The sequence below is a fragment of the Nilaparvata lugens genome, chromosome 5 (genome assembly GCF_014356525.2).
Source record: "Nilaparvata lugens isolate BPH chromosome 5, ASM1435652v1, whole genome shotgun sequence".
Taxonomy (NCBI): Eukaryota; Metazoa; Arthropoda; class Insecta; order Hemiptera; family Delphacidae; genus Nilaparvata; species Nilaparvata lugens.
Genome location: NC_052508.1, coordinates 27,377,025 through 27,393,450, shown reverse-complemented (window position 1 = coordinate 27,393,450; position 16,426 = coordinate 27,377,025). Strand labels below are relative to the sequence as shown.

General features: G+C 33.4%; 2 protein-coding genes and 1 long non-coding RNA gene across 5 annotated transcripts in view; 1 reads left to right on the top strand and 2 right to left on the bottom strand.

Annotated features, from left to right (window-relative positions):
* Positions 1-7,781, top strand: part of LOC111046240 (heparan sulfate 2-O-sulfotransferase pipe) — a 116,610-nt gene extending 108,829 nt beyond the window's left edge. The window contains exons 5-9 of the mRNA XM_022331742.2: positions 43-122; positions 980-1,136; positions 2,667-2,791; positions 3,948-4,102; positions 6,144-7,781. Coding sequence (XP_022187434.1) covers positions 43-122; positions 980-1,136; positions 2,667-2,791; positions 3,948-4,102; positions 6,144-6,328 — 702 coding nt within the window. The 3' untranslated portion in view covers positions 6,329-7,781. The remainder of the gene's footprint in view (positions 1-42; positions 123-979; positions 1,137-2,666; positions 2,792-3,947; positions 4,103-6,143) is intronic.
* Positions 1-16,426, bottom strand: part of LOC120351306 — a 198,948-nt gene that overhangs the window by 34,703 nt on the left and 147,819 nt on the right. The gene's annotated exons all lie outside the window — the stretch shown is intronic.
* The window catches only part of LOC111046241 (lariat debranching enzyme), a 64,408-nt gene continuing 57,939 nt past the window's right edge, over positions 9,958-16,426 (bottom strand). For all 3 annotated transcript variants that reach the window (XM_039428063.1, XM_039428064.1, XM_022331743.2), the window contains exons 9-10: positions 12,780-12,928; positions 9,958-11,279 (exon numbers count right to left, since the gene is read on the bottom strand). In XM_039428063.1, coding sequence (XP_039283997.1) covers positions 11,134-11,279; positions 12,780-12,928 — 295 coding nt within the window. In that variant the 3' untranslated portion in view covers positions 9,958-11,133. The remainder of the gene's footprint in view (positions 11,280-12,779; positions 12,929-16,426) is intronic.

Genomic DNA, 16,426 nt, shown 5'->3' with positions numbered 1-16,426 from the left:
ATATGTTATGGTACATTGTCTAAATATTGGAATCTTTTTCAGCTTGAGCTTGCTGCTATGATCAACAGCTATCCAACACCGTCGGTCTTTGTAAAGCACATATGCTTCATAAATTTCACACAGTGAGTACTATACTGTATAAATAATCTTTCCTGAGAAAACTTTTTCATTTTGATAGCTTGATGATATACAAATCGAGAAACTTTGAAAAATATCACGAGTAGAAAGTTTATTTTTAGCCTTTGCACAGCCTTAACATTAGCATTTCATTTCACTGATAGTTCTATACTCTTCATAATACAGTACTTCTGTAATTTTAAGGATTTATAAGAATAAGGCACTCACTATATCGTTATAAACTATTGACCAATTGAGACATTCACAAAGTCTATCAGTCTAAAGATCTATTGTCAAAATATTGAATTATAATAATAAAATTCGAATATTCAATTAAAACTACCTATATAAATAGAACTACGAACTAATTATAGCAGAGAGAAATTCGTCGAGTGAAACATTTCAAAAAATAAAAACAGATTGTGCTATTCAGTTCTCCGGTCAATATTTGCAGTAGCAGAAGTCCTTAGTTCTATTAATATAGAGCTTTCATTGGGTATTTGAATTGATTAGGTATCAGTATAATATTCCAGCAGTTGGTCAACTGCAATTTCTAATTAAATCTTCCCTCAATAAAATAGAATGATAAAACAAGACACCGCTGAAAATTTATGATAAAACGAATATCATCCATCATTCAAGTGAAGATTAATTGAGCATTGATAAATCAAAATTCATGCAACTAGAAGGGGATTTTAATAATACACAGTAATAAATATAGTTACGGTACTGACTATGATGCATAAAATACTGAAATAATTCCCATTATAAATCTAATGATTATATAGTAATTTTTACTAATCTTGATTGATATTGTCTCCTAATAGCATCGTCACTCCAACTAATTTTCCACTTTTTGTAGGTTCCATCTACCAGAGCCGATTTATGTGAACATGGTGAGAGACCCTGTGGAACGAGTGATTTCTTGGTACTACTACGTTCGGGCTCCATGGTACTATGTCGAAAGGAAGCAGGTGTTCCCTGACATTCCATTGCCTGATCCAATGTGGCTCAAAAAGGTATGAATAAGTTGATGGAAATTGATATATATATATATATTTGAAATTTCAAATTGATAAGACAGAGTATGGCAATGTCGATTACTACATGAGACTTTTGCAGCCCTCCGTGATGCCTTGTCAATGGAGCAATAATATGGTCCATAGTTTGCTCTTAGCTAACTTCGCATCAGCCAGACTCCATGTATGCATATTTTTTGACATCTTTCCTCTCTCCTTTTCTAAAACGGTTCAGACTTTCAGACGCACCCATGCCTGATGAGGCAGCTCAACCTTGTAGTTGTATTATTTACCAAGTCATTGTTTCTCACTGTTGCGGATTATTGCCAATCAATCCTAAATCCACAGTTTAATTGATTGAAGGATTGCTGAATGTGAGTGCATCTGCCAAAAAGGTTTTTTAGATTTGAAACTTGTGGACTTGAAAGTATCAAAATTAATAATATAAATATTATTTTTAAAACGACATTTTTAGAACTCAAGGTATGTTACACAATTCTGATAAGGATTCCACACACTTACCCACACACCTTCAAAATGTTGCTGAAAATACTCAATGGAAAGAATTCCATTGGATTCTGATATTTCCAAGTTCTAAGGATGATAAATATAGATCAAAATCCCAAACATTCTTTCCACTGCTCCAATGTGGCTCAAAAAGGTTAATCATTAAGTTCAATGTTAAAATTCAATTTTCACTCGTGAGCTGAAAAATTATAACCAGTACTGTATATTCTATTGGAAAATAAAGATGATTCTTCAAGTAGAAATTCAGATAGTTGAATGAAAGAGAAACTATAAAGTTGAAAATTGGTTTAGAAAGATATATTTTTTGCTTTTAACCATTTTCTGCTATCATGTAATTGAGAGTTGTTCAATATGACCCTGGCTTTCAACTAGAATTACCAATTCATCAATTAAGATCACAATACAATGCTCAGGATAAAACCCATACCTCCTTCACAATTCCAACAAATTAACCGATCATCAGATAGCTTTCAAGTGAAACCCGAATAATGGAAAATCATTTTTGATCCAATAAGATCAAGATTTTCTTTTAAAACTGCACATATACGGCACAAGTCATGTTTTGTAAAATTCAGGCGCGTTTCAAATTAGGCATACACTGTGGTTAGAGTTCGTCTTCTGAATTCAGAAATTACTGTACCTTGATTCTGAATTTGTGAATTTTTGGGGGTTTTAATATTCAAAATAATAAACTATTTTCAATGATCGTTGCGTTCATCACGCATGCTCTTAGATTAGATAATCCTGTGACAAACATTCAATTCTTCAGGCTGTTACAAGGACCTCCATCGTTTGAAAAAATTCTCCCTTTGTCTTTTGTGATGCATTTCGAATGTGCTGTATTTCGATTTATCTGTATTAATTACACTGTCTTTTGTGATGCATTTCGAATGTGCTGTGTTTCGATTTATCTGTATTAATTACACTGTATTGCAAAATTGGGAAATAAATTGAATTTGAATTTTGAACAGCAGTGGATGTGATGTGTACTGTGGTTTGCAGGATTTCGAGACGTGTGTTCTGCAAGGAGATAGGGAATGCCAGTACATAGAGGGTGCATTGCGCGAGGGAATCGGTGATCACCGTCGTCAATCACTCTTCTTCTGTGGTCACAGTGATGCATGCACGTCAGTTTTTCTCAAAATTCACATTTTATGCCTAATTAATTTCTCATTAGTGCCTAGTTTCAATATATTTTAATGTCAGCCATTGAGGAACTGAATTATTTGGTCAATGTGCATATATGATTTGGGCTAGGACCAAGATTATTTGTTTTCCTCAACGTGCAATTTTGAATAAATTACATTGAATCGGCTGAAAATGGACGATAGTGATGTCATCTCTAAGATTTTTATACTCCGTAGCTAGTTGGGTTGAAGTACTGAATAAATTAAAACTAGTCATTCGCGCAAAGCAAGCAGAGCTTACAGGTTTTACACTACTTCTTCTTGAGAAGTACGCCCGGTAGCCTACAGATGAAGAGCAATAGGTCTCTATACAAATTATTTGATGTGATGAATAAATTTAAAAGTAGGCCTATATCTAAAGGTAAAATGGATGCTGAGAGAGTGGTGTTTATTGGTTGGACATGAAAAATATTAAGTTTTTTGTATGGAAATGATGGAATTAAAAAAAACTTCAATCCAAGAACGTTTGTCGCTTGATCGCTTTATTCATTTACGTCTTCAATTACAGTATTTGTATCAATAGAGCCGATGAACCTACAAACAACATGCTTCAATTTATACTTAAAATTATTGCTATGAAGTCTACGTATAATTTTCATTGTATGAGCTTCACTCTCAAATATCTCACCACAATTTATTGTTCATAATTAGTTCATGATTTCACCTCCATGATAATGTACTAAGGAAAAACTGAGAAGGAACTTGATTTTTACCAAATCACTGAATGTTCAGCTTGTTCTAGCTAGATAGCAGCATTGCTCTTATGAACTACAGTGCTGCCAGGTTTCACAGAATCCAGAAAGCTAATTGTGTGAGAGAAAGAGCGGAAAAGAGAACGAAGGCATTTTTGATAGAATCAGCATACGGTAACTATTGAAATAACTTTGGCCATAAAGCCCCGTGCTTTGGTTTGCACGAACTGTAGATGAATAACATCTACTTGGGTCACACTTTTCCGGTGTATATACTTTTTCGACCACTGGATGATTTTTGAAATAGGATTGCTAAATAGGAATAATTATGTTTCTATATTGCTAATAGGAGTGGCATACTATAATAGGAACTAAGTTAATCAATATTTTTTATCTTTTTCCAGGCCTTTCAATACCCAAGGAGCTTTGCAGAGAGCTAAGAGAGCTGTTGAGGAAAATTACGCAGTAGTTGGAGTATTGGAGGATCTAAATTCGACTTTGACCGTTCTTGAGCACTACATTCCGAGGTTTTTCAAGGGAGCAAGGCAGGTTTATAGAGGTAATAAATTTATAAAATTTTCAGTTTTCATTCACACCATTTCATATCAATAACTAATTACATTTACATTTGAAACTATTCCTGCAAAATCTAAATATTATTCAAAAACCAATAGTTTGGACTTACGGTGTGTTTAGTAGAAAGATCAAAAGACCTTTTGGCATTGATGAAGTGGGTTCGAAGCCTGTTTATCTTTTTCAAAATTATCATATGAATAATATTGATAAAAATGTTCTCAATTGTTTATGACAAGGGAGAACAAAAATAATTTTGTTATTACAATCTTGGAATAAGTGTGAAGAACACTGAAAGGGGACTCATTCTTTCAACGCCTTCCAAATTATAGTTTTTTCAGTGATTTTTTAGTGTTACAATAGCCAATGAATAAATAAATCAAACTATAATATTAAACAGATACAATGAATTGTACTTAATTTCAAATTATTTTCGAAACGTAAACGGTTAATCAAAATAAAATCGCTAAGAAAGCAAAGAAATGAAGAAAATTACAGACATGAAAATAAGATGAGTTGAATTGTCAAAATAAAATTGAAACTTGGAGGATGGGAAAGAAGAAAGAGAATGAATGATGAAAGAAAAAGGAAGCTCTTCATAATAAGTAAACTATTATTTAGTCGTTCAGATTGGCGGCAATGATTTGACAATAAAAATACTTTAAAACCAGCAAGTTCTTGAATACCGTATAGATTGAAAAAAATTAAATTTTTACCTATAAAGCTTGATTTGATGCAGGCCTGGAAAATGATCGGTATTACTTTTAGTTTCATTTATTTCCTTTTGGATTTACTGAATTGAAATTGTGTCGCTATTGTTTATTATAAACATCATTATATCTCTTTTCGAATAGTCTCTTTTGTTAGCAGGTTATTTATTAAAGAGGGAAGGTAGTGTGTAAAGTAGAGATCTCTTTCCATAAATATTATTATATCTGGGAATCTGGTATATTGCTGGTGATCTTAAATTGTTATGAGCAGGAACTAAAAATCGAAAGTGGGAAGTTATCTTTGAAAAGTACTATTATTTTCAAGGTATAGACATTTTTTGAGTTTAATAAAAGATTTGTTGGCTGAAGAAGGTTATTCGAATGTAAATTTTGATCAGGTATTTCAAATGGGATAACTTTCAAGGTTCTTAAACGGTTGATATCTGATGATGGATTCTATTAACCTAGATCCGCAGTGCAGGCTGGATGCTTGTCTGACTCGGACTAGGCGCTGAGACAGCAAATAATAGCAGCGTTTGTGGGAATGCGAGCGGCCGCAGTAACATCTTCCACCCAGCAATGGTCGGCGTAGTTCCGCCTAGCGGACAGACGAAAGATCAATCCAGTCGGTTATTTGATCCCTCCAGCCAGGCTCAGCCAAGCAGCCGAGACAATAGAACAATGGAGTGGCGGTCTTATTCGCGTTCATCAGCAGTTTTCTTTCTCACGATTATTTTTATTTTTGTGTTGCCTATAAACTCCAGTCACCAGTAAAAAGTTTCCAGAAACTTGGTGTACTACCATATTAATGACTTTTCATGATGATTTTTAATTATTTAAAAACATTGTAAACATTCTGAGCCTTCAGGCTAAACTTGGGGTCGCTGAGAACGAATCTGCAATCAGAATTTCTCTACCACGAAAAATAACGAAAAAAATCCAGCTGTTGATCTTCCGGCAACCGTTAACAGTCATCCTGCAATGCGGCCGAAACACTTCCAAGCCAGACACCCATCTCAAATGACAACAACGCCAAGCTGTGAGAAACCATCCTGCACTGCGGCGCTAGTTAGAGATTTATAGATAGCAGACAATCAACTGAGATATTTATTTAGATGAAAATATTTTAGCGCTCAATGCCTGAAGTTTCTTTGATACATAGTCAATGTGAGATCAATATTCCCAAGTACCGGGTTATCACTTTACTAATGAAAGGGATGGACATGTACAGATTCTACAGTAGATTGGTGAAGAGACATTCAAAATCATGAACAAGAATTGTATTTATTATTAATTACCTATTTTTTTTTGTTCCAGATGAGGTGGAACGATTCAAAGGAATAAACAGGAATATTTTCAAGCCGCCAGTCAGCGAGGAAGTTAAGGAAATTGTCAGGAGAAATTTCACTCGCGAGATTGAATTCTACCATTTCTGCAGGCAAAGACTGCATCGTCAGCTGCTAGCTCTACAATTGCCTGAAACAAGTGAAGGTTTACGATGACCTAATCAATGTTCAGTTCAACTACTTTTAGGATACCTTCATCACTCCCATTCAAGTGTTCATCAACCATAATATGATCACAATCATATTCATATCACTGATTAATGACATCAAAATCAACAATCATGAATTCGTTGATTATGAAATTAAATAAGTATCTTCCTTTCATCTGATTCGCTTTAATAATTGTTGAAATTAGAATCAGGGACCAATATTAATTTATTGTGTGATATTTTGCAGTTTTCCATGATTTGGTACCAATGTACTAAGTTTGAAAAATATACATAGGTTGAATAATTGAGATACACAGTACGGCTGAAGAATTTTGTTTGGACAATAATTAAAAAGGCAAAATCATATTTCAGGATTATTGAGGAGAATGCTTATGTTTCTAATTCATATCATGTTAATTTATAATAATATTTTATTATGAATTTTAAATCAAGGGAAACGTACTGTACAATTCTACTTTCAATTAAATAGTGATCTTATGATACGGTTAATTAAGAAACTGATTGGGCCAGAACATTCAAATTTATCATGGATGATGTATGAACTCTTTGTGATACCGAAACTGATTTATAGATTGATATGTCTCCAAATTGAGGGTGTACATTGGATTAGTATTAGAGCTGTAATTGGATATTCTGAACCAATGCATTGACCGACAAAAATAGACTGTTCATAATCTCTTCTCAATAATGTTATAAATTTATTTTGAATCGTTGGATTAGAATTAAATTATTGCTTTCACTTTTTTCAACAAATTTTTATAAAATTTCATTGAGTTCAAATTTATGCTGTATGTTAGAGATAGAAAGACCGACCAAAATGTCTCATATCAACTCAGAGCATGCAGAGTTCCAAAATATGATCTTATTTACATCGTAATCTATGTTAATAGTTTCACTAGATTCCTCAGATCTCATCTGATATATTTTCAATTGGATCTGGATGGACCTTTCGATATCTCAAATAAATTATGATCTGATTCATAATGACAAATTACTTTTGACAAAATGCAATGACCGCAAAAACTGCTAAAAAAAGCCTGAATAATTTTTTTGAGACTAGAAAGCATATATGCTACTATAATATAATCTTGTAACAGCATTGGGGGTAAGAAGTGGTTAGTTCAAGTTGAAAAGAGATCTTGTTTGAAATATGAGACAATATCATTGGATTAAAAAGAATAGTTTCCTTTATCAATCATAAATTAGAATAAGAGACTAGAGATCACTATTCTATACATTATCGAACCTATTGATAGCTCCAACATCCAATAATGGATTGTTATAACTTGATGCTTCGCAACGAATGAATGATGTTACAAAATAAGAGCTTATGCTCGACTATTTTAGAAACTGTTAGTTACAATAGATGTATAAATTAATTTATATAGTTGATTTGTTACGACTGTTAATGTGATAAATAAATTGTTTTACCAAGAAAATGCTAGTTTTGTTGTGTTTGTATTAACTCCCGTTATCAAGGTGAAAATTCACAATTCAAATTAACAATAAAATTCTGTGAGGAGAGTGAAATTATTTCAACTTTAATTTATTTTTCTTGAACTACTCTTTACTTTCCTTGCCCTACTACCATAGGTAAGGAAAGTATTGCTTTCCAAAAAAAAAGGTACCCCAATTTCAAGTTTTCTATACGTTCGTTTCAAGGTCCCCTGAGTCCAAAAACATGATTTTTGGGTGTTGGTCTGTGTGTGTGTATGTGTGTATGTCTGTGAACACGATAACTCTTTTCCTAATTTACCGATTGACTTGAAATTTTAAACTTAAGGTCCTTATACCATGAGGACCCGACAATAAGAAATTCAATAAATTTTAATTCAAGATGGCCGAAAAATAGCGGATAATTACTAAAAAACAATGTTTTTCACGGTTTTCTTGAAAACGGCTCTAACGATTTTCTTCAAATTTATACCATAAATAGCTATTTATAAGCCCTATCAACTGACATGAGTCTCATTTCTGGGAAAATTGCAGGAGCTCCGTAATATTCTTTAGCAAAATGGCGGATAATTACTAAAAAACCATGTTTTTCACGATTTTCTCAAAAATGACTTGACCGATTTTTTTTAAATTCATACCCTGTATCGTTATATATCAGCTCTATCAACTAGCATGAGTCTCCTCCCTGAGAAACTAACAGGAGGTCCACCCCATTCTTGAGAAATTTACTTTGTAACCTCCTTCTCGTACTTGAGGTAGGTGGGTAGAGCAGTTTATTCAAAAGAACACACGTCGATATTTTATTTGTAGAAAAGCTGTTTTGACAACTTTTAAAAAATCCTCAAATTTCATAATTCAAACAAAGGAAAATGTACTCTGAAAACAATAACAATAGTATAATCGTAGTTTTAATAAAATATTATTAAACCGCCAATCGGCATAATGTTATTCCCCTAGATTATCCTCGTTTAAGAATGAGGCTTGTAGATCAATGAGCAAGGAAAGTTTTGTGAGTGTACCACACCAGATTTTTTATCTTTGTAAACTACTATCAACTTTGAATGTTTAGTCTTATGTTTAGAATTAAAAATGCGGAAAAACAATCTATGAAAACAATGAAACTCAGATTACTGAATGCTGATTCACGAATTGTAGCTAAGGCTGGGATGATCTATGTAATTCCTCCACTCATAAATAATAATTAATCTCTGCCTTAAGGAACCGTATCCTCAGTATGCCAATAGTATGGTCCGGCATCACCCCTCTTGTGTAATTGTCACAACCCAACTGTCGGACTATGCGTCCACACTTGCCGCCTGCAAATATAATTTGCTTTGTCCATAGCTAGGTATAAGTTTAGCTTAATCCTAGTTTCCATTCTGGCAATTTGTCATATCACAACAACACGACAAGTTGCTGCGCTAGCTTGTTGAGCGATTTTTACAATTTTCGGTTTATTGTTTCCATTCCGACGCAAACTACATTAAAGTGGGTGCAATGACAACGTAGACGCTAAGTTAGCACTAACGGGAGACCTTGAGCACTATAAAAATATATGATAGTGGTCAAAACTCACTTTTTTGTGTACATATTTTCGAATATCTGACTTATACGTATATAGTTTTTGGGGGGGGGGGGGAAGCTGGATCCAAATCCGAAAACAGGTCCTTTCTATCGTTATTTATAAGGAAGATATAATTTGAAAGAGAAATGAGTAATCGATTGCGAAATACGAATACGCATCAACACTTGTTGTGCGGCCCATTGGGCTGGCGGCGCAAGGAATTGCCGAGTTGATATTATGTAGGCCGTTTTCATTATTATTACAAGTTCCCATCATTCGATCTCTAGTCATGAAGCAGCGCTGAATTTGTGGTAATTGAAACGAGGCTTAATATGAAGCGAATTTCCAGTCATGATTCCTTCAGTCTTGATCTCGAATCCTTCTGATCCAGAATCTACTGCTTTCAATAAAATATTTTCTAAGCCAGTTTGATTGAATAGTCTTCATTAGCTCGTACTTAGCACAAGCCAAAAATATAGTTTGTAGAAAGACCATTGACTTCTCTTATTCAGGAATCAATGGATTTTATATCCAAATGAATTTGAAAATTTGTGGGGAAACTAGAAAAATTAAAATAAAGAGAGATTTTTAAATTATTCGCTTTGAAGAACTTGTAGGAATTATATTTAATTTGACATTGTATACAGGCATTTGATTCCAAATATATTTCCTTCGTTAAAATCATAATAGTATACTATATTAAAATTACCTACAAAACCTATGATACAATAAAATGAATGCATTTCCAAATTGAATACATTAAATTAGACTAAAATAGTCAAATTCTATAGTAAAAAAATGCGGAAAATTCTTTGCCAGTTGTGAATAGGAGCATGCTCACAAACTATTTTTGCATTGAACCAAAGAGTAAGCCGTGATAATGTAATCAACATTACTAGATGGATTGATTGGTTTACTTTTTATCTGTTGTATCATAGCCAGATTTGATCAATCCAATTAGTTACGTTGACATTATAATGAGTGTATCTGACGGTCTAGTCTACAGACTCTTAAGTACAAAGTATTTTGGAAGAGAGCACATATTTTAAACATTATGGCAAGAATTCTAACTTTCAAGAAAATTATTATTGACAAAAATATATTTCATCTTACATCTTCTGTTATCAAGTAAACTGTATCTTATTAAATAATAGAATCTAATGTCATTTCTAAAAACTAATATTACACGATTGACAAATGTTTGAGCTTCTCTTATTATTACAGATGCATGTTATTATAACTATTTTTTCATTTTTAATTTAAATAAAATAAGACATATTTACATTTAAACAATACTGTGATACTAAAAATTTTCGACTGCTTTTATATTTTTGCAGAATGAATCTGTAAAACGATCTCTCAAAACGGTTTTACAGAATGTATTTTCAATTTACTACATACTCAATAATATTTTACATTATCAATTTCAACACAAACTTATTTGCAAAAACTGTGATTGAATAAATAATAACCGATTTCAGATAAGGAGCTAATTTCTTCATAACATAAATTCTGTATAAGTCTATTAATTAAAACTAATAAATTAATTGTTAGTTTATGTCAAATTAAGAATCAAATTGATTGAAAATTTGAAAAATATTGATAATACAAGCTCAGACATAACTATTAATTATTCTTCATCACAGATCTTATAAAAAAATGAACATTAAAAACATCAAGCAATCCAGTAAAACCGTTTCAAGCCAATAGAAATTGCAATAAAAGCTGATGTAGTTTTTCACTAACATTCTTTAGATGGAATATAAATGATCTCAATTATTATCATCGTCTGTACTCCTGTAGATTGCTTCATTCCTCCTCTTGAATGTTCTTGGCTTTGATTGCTTTGGAAGAGTGGTTGTTGGTTCAGTATTCGCATCTAATTTCTCTTCTATGTCTTGACTCGTCTGACTGACATCTGAAAAACATTTTCTTGAATATAACAAAAATGCTGACACATTTAATGTGAGCCAGATGGCGTTCCTGCCTCTATTATGAAGAATTGCAAGGAGATACTTTTATAACCACTGTAATTCATTACCTATCTGTCTTCAAAGACCTGTAAATATCCTACTAAATGGGAAATTGCCTGTAAAACACCTGTTCTTGAATCAAGTCACCCTAATAATAATGATAATAAAATAGGTTTTGGCCGAAAATTATAATTCTGTATTTGCTATAGATTGCTTCAAAACAACAGCAGGACATATAATTATATATTATATAATTTTCCGCCAATCTCCATTTTGAAATTGGAAGTTCAAAATAAGCTTCCAATCGGTAAAAGTTTTGAGAAGTTCCAAATTTCCAATGCAATAAGATAAGATTATAAAGTTTGTTTGGAATCTTAATGGCAGATTTGTACCATGTGATCGAGCTAGCCAACCAAAAGCGTGACAGTCAATGGCCATTCAGTGATTATATACTGTACACACAACTAGCAGTGGCTTCTTACAATATGGCCGCCCCATTATCAATATGCACCGCGTTAGATCAGCGATCAGTCATTCGTTTCTTGAGCAGTGAAGGTGTCAAACCAATGGAAGTTCATCGCGGGATGACAGTACAGTATGGTGATTCATGTTTGTCCAGAAACAAACATTACCATCAACCAGAAAAAAAGCAAGTAAGGAATGGCGCCATAGCTCATCGCAAAACAAAAAAAAATCCGTACTCAGCGATCAACAGGAAAATTCAAGCTGTCTCTCTTCTGCGATAAACGGAGTAATTTTGGAGCATTAAATTGACAGGGGAATGACAGTAAACAGTACTTCTTATTCAAATCTCTTGAAAAATCAACTTTGGCCAGCAGTCAGGAGTAAACGGCGAGGAATTCTCACTTCAGGAGTGTTGTTACAGCATGACAATGCCCAACCACATGCAAGCCCGTCTCTCAGTTCAAACTATCCAGGATATCAAATTTGAATGCCTCATTCACCCACCTTATTCTCCAGAACTCGCTTCTAGTGACTTTCATGCGTTCGAAAAGCTTAAATATGCAATGGGAGACATTTCCAAAGCGATGAAAAACGCGGTGCACGAGTGGCTACAGACACAACCAGAATAATTATTTAAAAGTGACATTCATGCGCTTCCAAAGCGGTGGAACACTTGCATAACACGTCAAGGAGACTATGTCGGAAAATGTTAAATGTAAGTTTCACTTAGTTGTCAAAATAAATAATTTATTTCATTTGATTCACCCTTTTACGTACTAAAATTCTCGTAAGGCATAAGAATTTTGAACAACATATTTATTTTTTGGAAGGTTTCAATCTTAAATCTGCTACTATCAACCGAAATCTTGAAGTTCTGATGGATCTAGGCCTTGAATTCAAGATCCACTTCAATTGTGTTCTAAGACTGTACGTAGTGCTAATAGATTGCTTGGTTTTATTGAGTATTATTTTCCACTCACCAATATTAGAGTTCTGTGAAGAGAAGCTCTTCGTACTCAATTCGTCATCAAATGTGTCACTGAGATCATTTTTAGGTGGAGGCAGGAATAGCGCCGATCGGTTCAGTTTTTTCGGCAACGGTGAATCGATGTCACTGATATAGCTGACACTGAAAAAAAGCACACATTCAAAACTTGAATTATAACCAATTTCACATGATTATAAAAAAAACACGTGCATTACAATTAAAATCACACCCATTTCAATTCTTCAGTATCTGCCGTGAATATTTTTACGACAAATTGTGGTACGTAAACGCATTCAATGTAATTGCATCCAAATGATGACCGATGAAATTTGGTTAAGTTGAGTTTAAGAACAACCAGAAATAATTGCAAAGAAAATTAGATAAAGCTGAAGCTGCAGGCCAGAATTTGAAGAGCTAAACCTTTCAAGTCTAGAGCACTATTTACTTCTCTGTTACCGATCACTCCCGATGATGCTTAACAATAATTGTCACGACGACACGTCACTGCAACTATCTAAACTAATTAATCCAAACAATATAATTATACTAGCCGTCAGGCTTGCTTCGCTCGCCATATCCGTCTAGCCAGAGCCCCGACTGGATCGTTCAAAAGTGAGATCAGCGGGCTCGCTGAATTTTTCATTTGAGCATGCTTCATTCCATCAGAAAGTCAAAGTACTTCCTCGCTCGATTCAATCACCGATTAATTCCAATTATTTAGTGCAGGGTGGAAAACTTCGTTAGGATATTATGAGAATTATTGTACTCCAGACTAGCCTTTGAAATTAGACATAGGAATGTCGTGGAGAATTTACAAATCATTCATTATCCAACTTTCTCGAATATGAATTTTCCTGAGAAATGAAGAAGTATGCATTGAAAACTCTATGAAAAACTGGAGAAAATAAAATACACCTTGAACGAACTCTCATGATATGAATAACTTGAGGGTGTTCTTCAATGTTAAACCATTTCAAGTACTCAATTTAAAATTGTTTTATCTAACATACAAAGGCTAAGAGTCCCCGCTTTTATATATATAGCACCGTATCTTCACACCGCTGGTATATGGGCGTATCTTTGGCAAACAAAATTTTCCCACCTGTGTACTGCATTTTTGAATATATTTTCATTAATTATAGAAAAAGGTGAGATAACGCAAAAAAACGCTGGAAAAACGCAGATTTTGTGGCGAATCTTTTACGTTATTTCAAATTCCTTCTAACACATCATTACACCCTAGCTGAGCTTCTGTAGTAAATTTGAACAATTTCTGTTCATTTGTTCTCGATAAATCTGAGAAAAAAAACGCTTTGCTCGCCTGCATTTTTCAAGTCAAAAGAGACTTCCAGGCTTTACCGGTTAATTTAAATTATTTAGTGCAGGGTGAAAAATCAAGAATGAATAAATATTTCTGTGTTAGACCATAGACGAAAGAACAGAGTACTATTCTTACTTTATGGTTAGACTTAGTTGGGATATTTTGAGAATCATTATACTCCAGTCTAGCCTTTTTAATTTGAGATAGGAATGACGTGGAGAGCTTACAAATCATTCATTATCCAACTCTCTCGAGTCTGAAATTTTCCTGAGAAATGAAGAAATATGCATTGAAAACTCAATCAAAAACTGGAGAAAAGAAACCCTCCAATCTATCACCGCCATTACTTACTCCAAACCTGAAAAATCAGACGGATTTGTGTAACAAATTTTAACAATTTCGGTCGATAAGATAATGAGAAAGCTAATAATCTAGAAGAACGTTGAAAAACGCCAGTTTTGAGCATATCATAGGCGAAATATTGAAGGCCTCTTAATATACGATGTATATACGGTGTATATAAAATATCGATTTCTAAGAGTTTAGAATATTTTTTTCAAGTTACAAACACTCAAATCATCAATTTCCAGTATTTATACAGATTGAATAATTTTTTTGGGACAGCCAAAGCAGAAAGTCTTACGAAGTAGTGCATAGTACTATGTATGTAGGCTGCTATGGTAAGCCTAGTTGAAGAGAAAGTTAAAGTGCCACATGAATTCTTACCTGAAATGTTTAATTATTATTCTGTTTACAATATAAGTTTACTTTCACAGCATAAGCTGGAAGTTTTACAGTCTGCTGTTTCACATTAGAAATGTTTATTTGAAAATGTATACAGTCTGATTTCGATCACAAATGAAAATGGTTTGAAGCAAACAAACAGTTTCTTTGTTCCTGACTGTAAACATTACAGTGGAAAGGCAGGCTACATACCATTTTTTTAGATTTTCTGAAAATCCCAAGGCCTAGCTCGCCTCTATAAGTTCTGTACTACTCCCACTTCCTCAATCAACTCAACTCCAACTACTCTGTCTCCTTCATCTGGAATATTTATGAATCCTCCATCAACCTCCTAGATGTCAATGTAATCCTTTCCAACTCCTTACCTTATCCACCAATACTTTCACCAAATCCACCCACACTCAACAGTTCCTACACTTTGAGAGTCGCCATCCCTACCACATCAAAAGATCCCTCCCACGTTCCCTCTCAATCCCCCTTTTAAATCTCCTCTTTTCTATCAATTCATAAGCTACACCTTTCCTTATTCATAACCCACTCAAATCCTAAATATCCCGTTTGTAACCGCCCCCTAAATACCCCATAATGACCCCTGAATCTGTACCCTTTTTCTCTCCATCCGTCTGCACCGCGTAATCTGTGGTCTCTGCTGCTATTTATGTCTTGTGTCTCCTGTTTTAATTTATATTACAAACTTTAAAGTGTCTTCTGTTTTATATATATATGATGAATTTTTTAAATAGACCTCATGAGAAGAGAGAAAAATTGTGATTACCTTTTAAAATGAAAGAATTTGCTAAAGGAATAGTTAGCGACCGAGCGATAAAGCTTACTTATCAGTAACTGTATATTGGATAAGAGTACCGTTCTGTACTGAATATTTTCTAGAAAATTATTCAATAAAATTATAATTATTCTGCAAATAAAGCACAAATTATTTACGAATTGCTCATTGAATTTGAGGTTACACTTTGTTTACTATCGATCAGATGTTTAAAGCAGCCTGAACACAGCTGACTGATTCAAAGCATTGTCAAATGTCATGCCGGTTTTCATGCAAGGTATAATATCATTCCTAAAAATTATAAAACAATCAATAGAATTTCGAATAAAAAATAAAATGTATGTATTATCGTTGAAATTATTTATTATTTAAGAAATTATATTATATGTCAGGTCTTATTGTAACTAACTATGTCATAGCATGAACAGTATATTATTGATAAAACGGCAGAAATTAATTATAACAGTCTCAAACATAATAAAAATTGTATAAGAATATTAATTTATTAATGATTAATTCAACTGAACCACATGGTAATTAAATCTCTTTGGCAAGCCTAAGCCAATCATAGTGCATAGAAATAGCACCAAAAAGGTGATCGTTTGAAAGCAACACATGTTAATCTACTATCAGACAACAAACCTGCCTTATCATATACGCTAGCACATGTACATTGTATGAGAGGAACTATGTCTAGAAGATTAAGCAGTTTTAAGAATTACATAAATTGAATTATTATTGTAATTAAAGGAATTATATTCTCTTGCTTGCCACTGACGTCATGTCTACG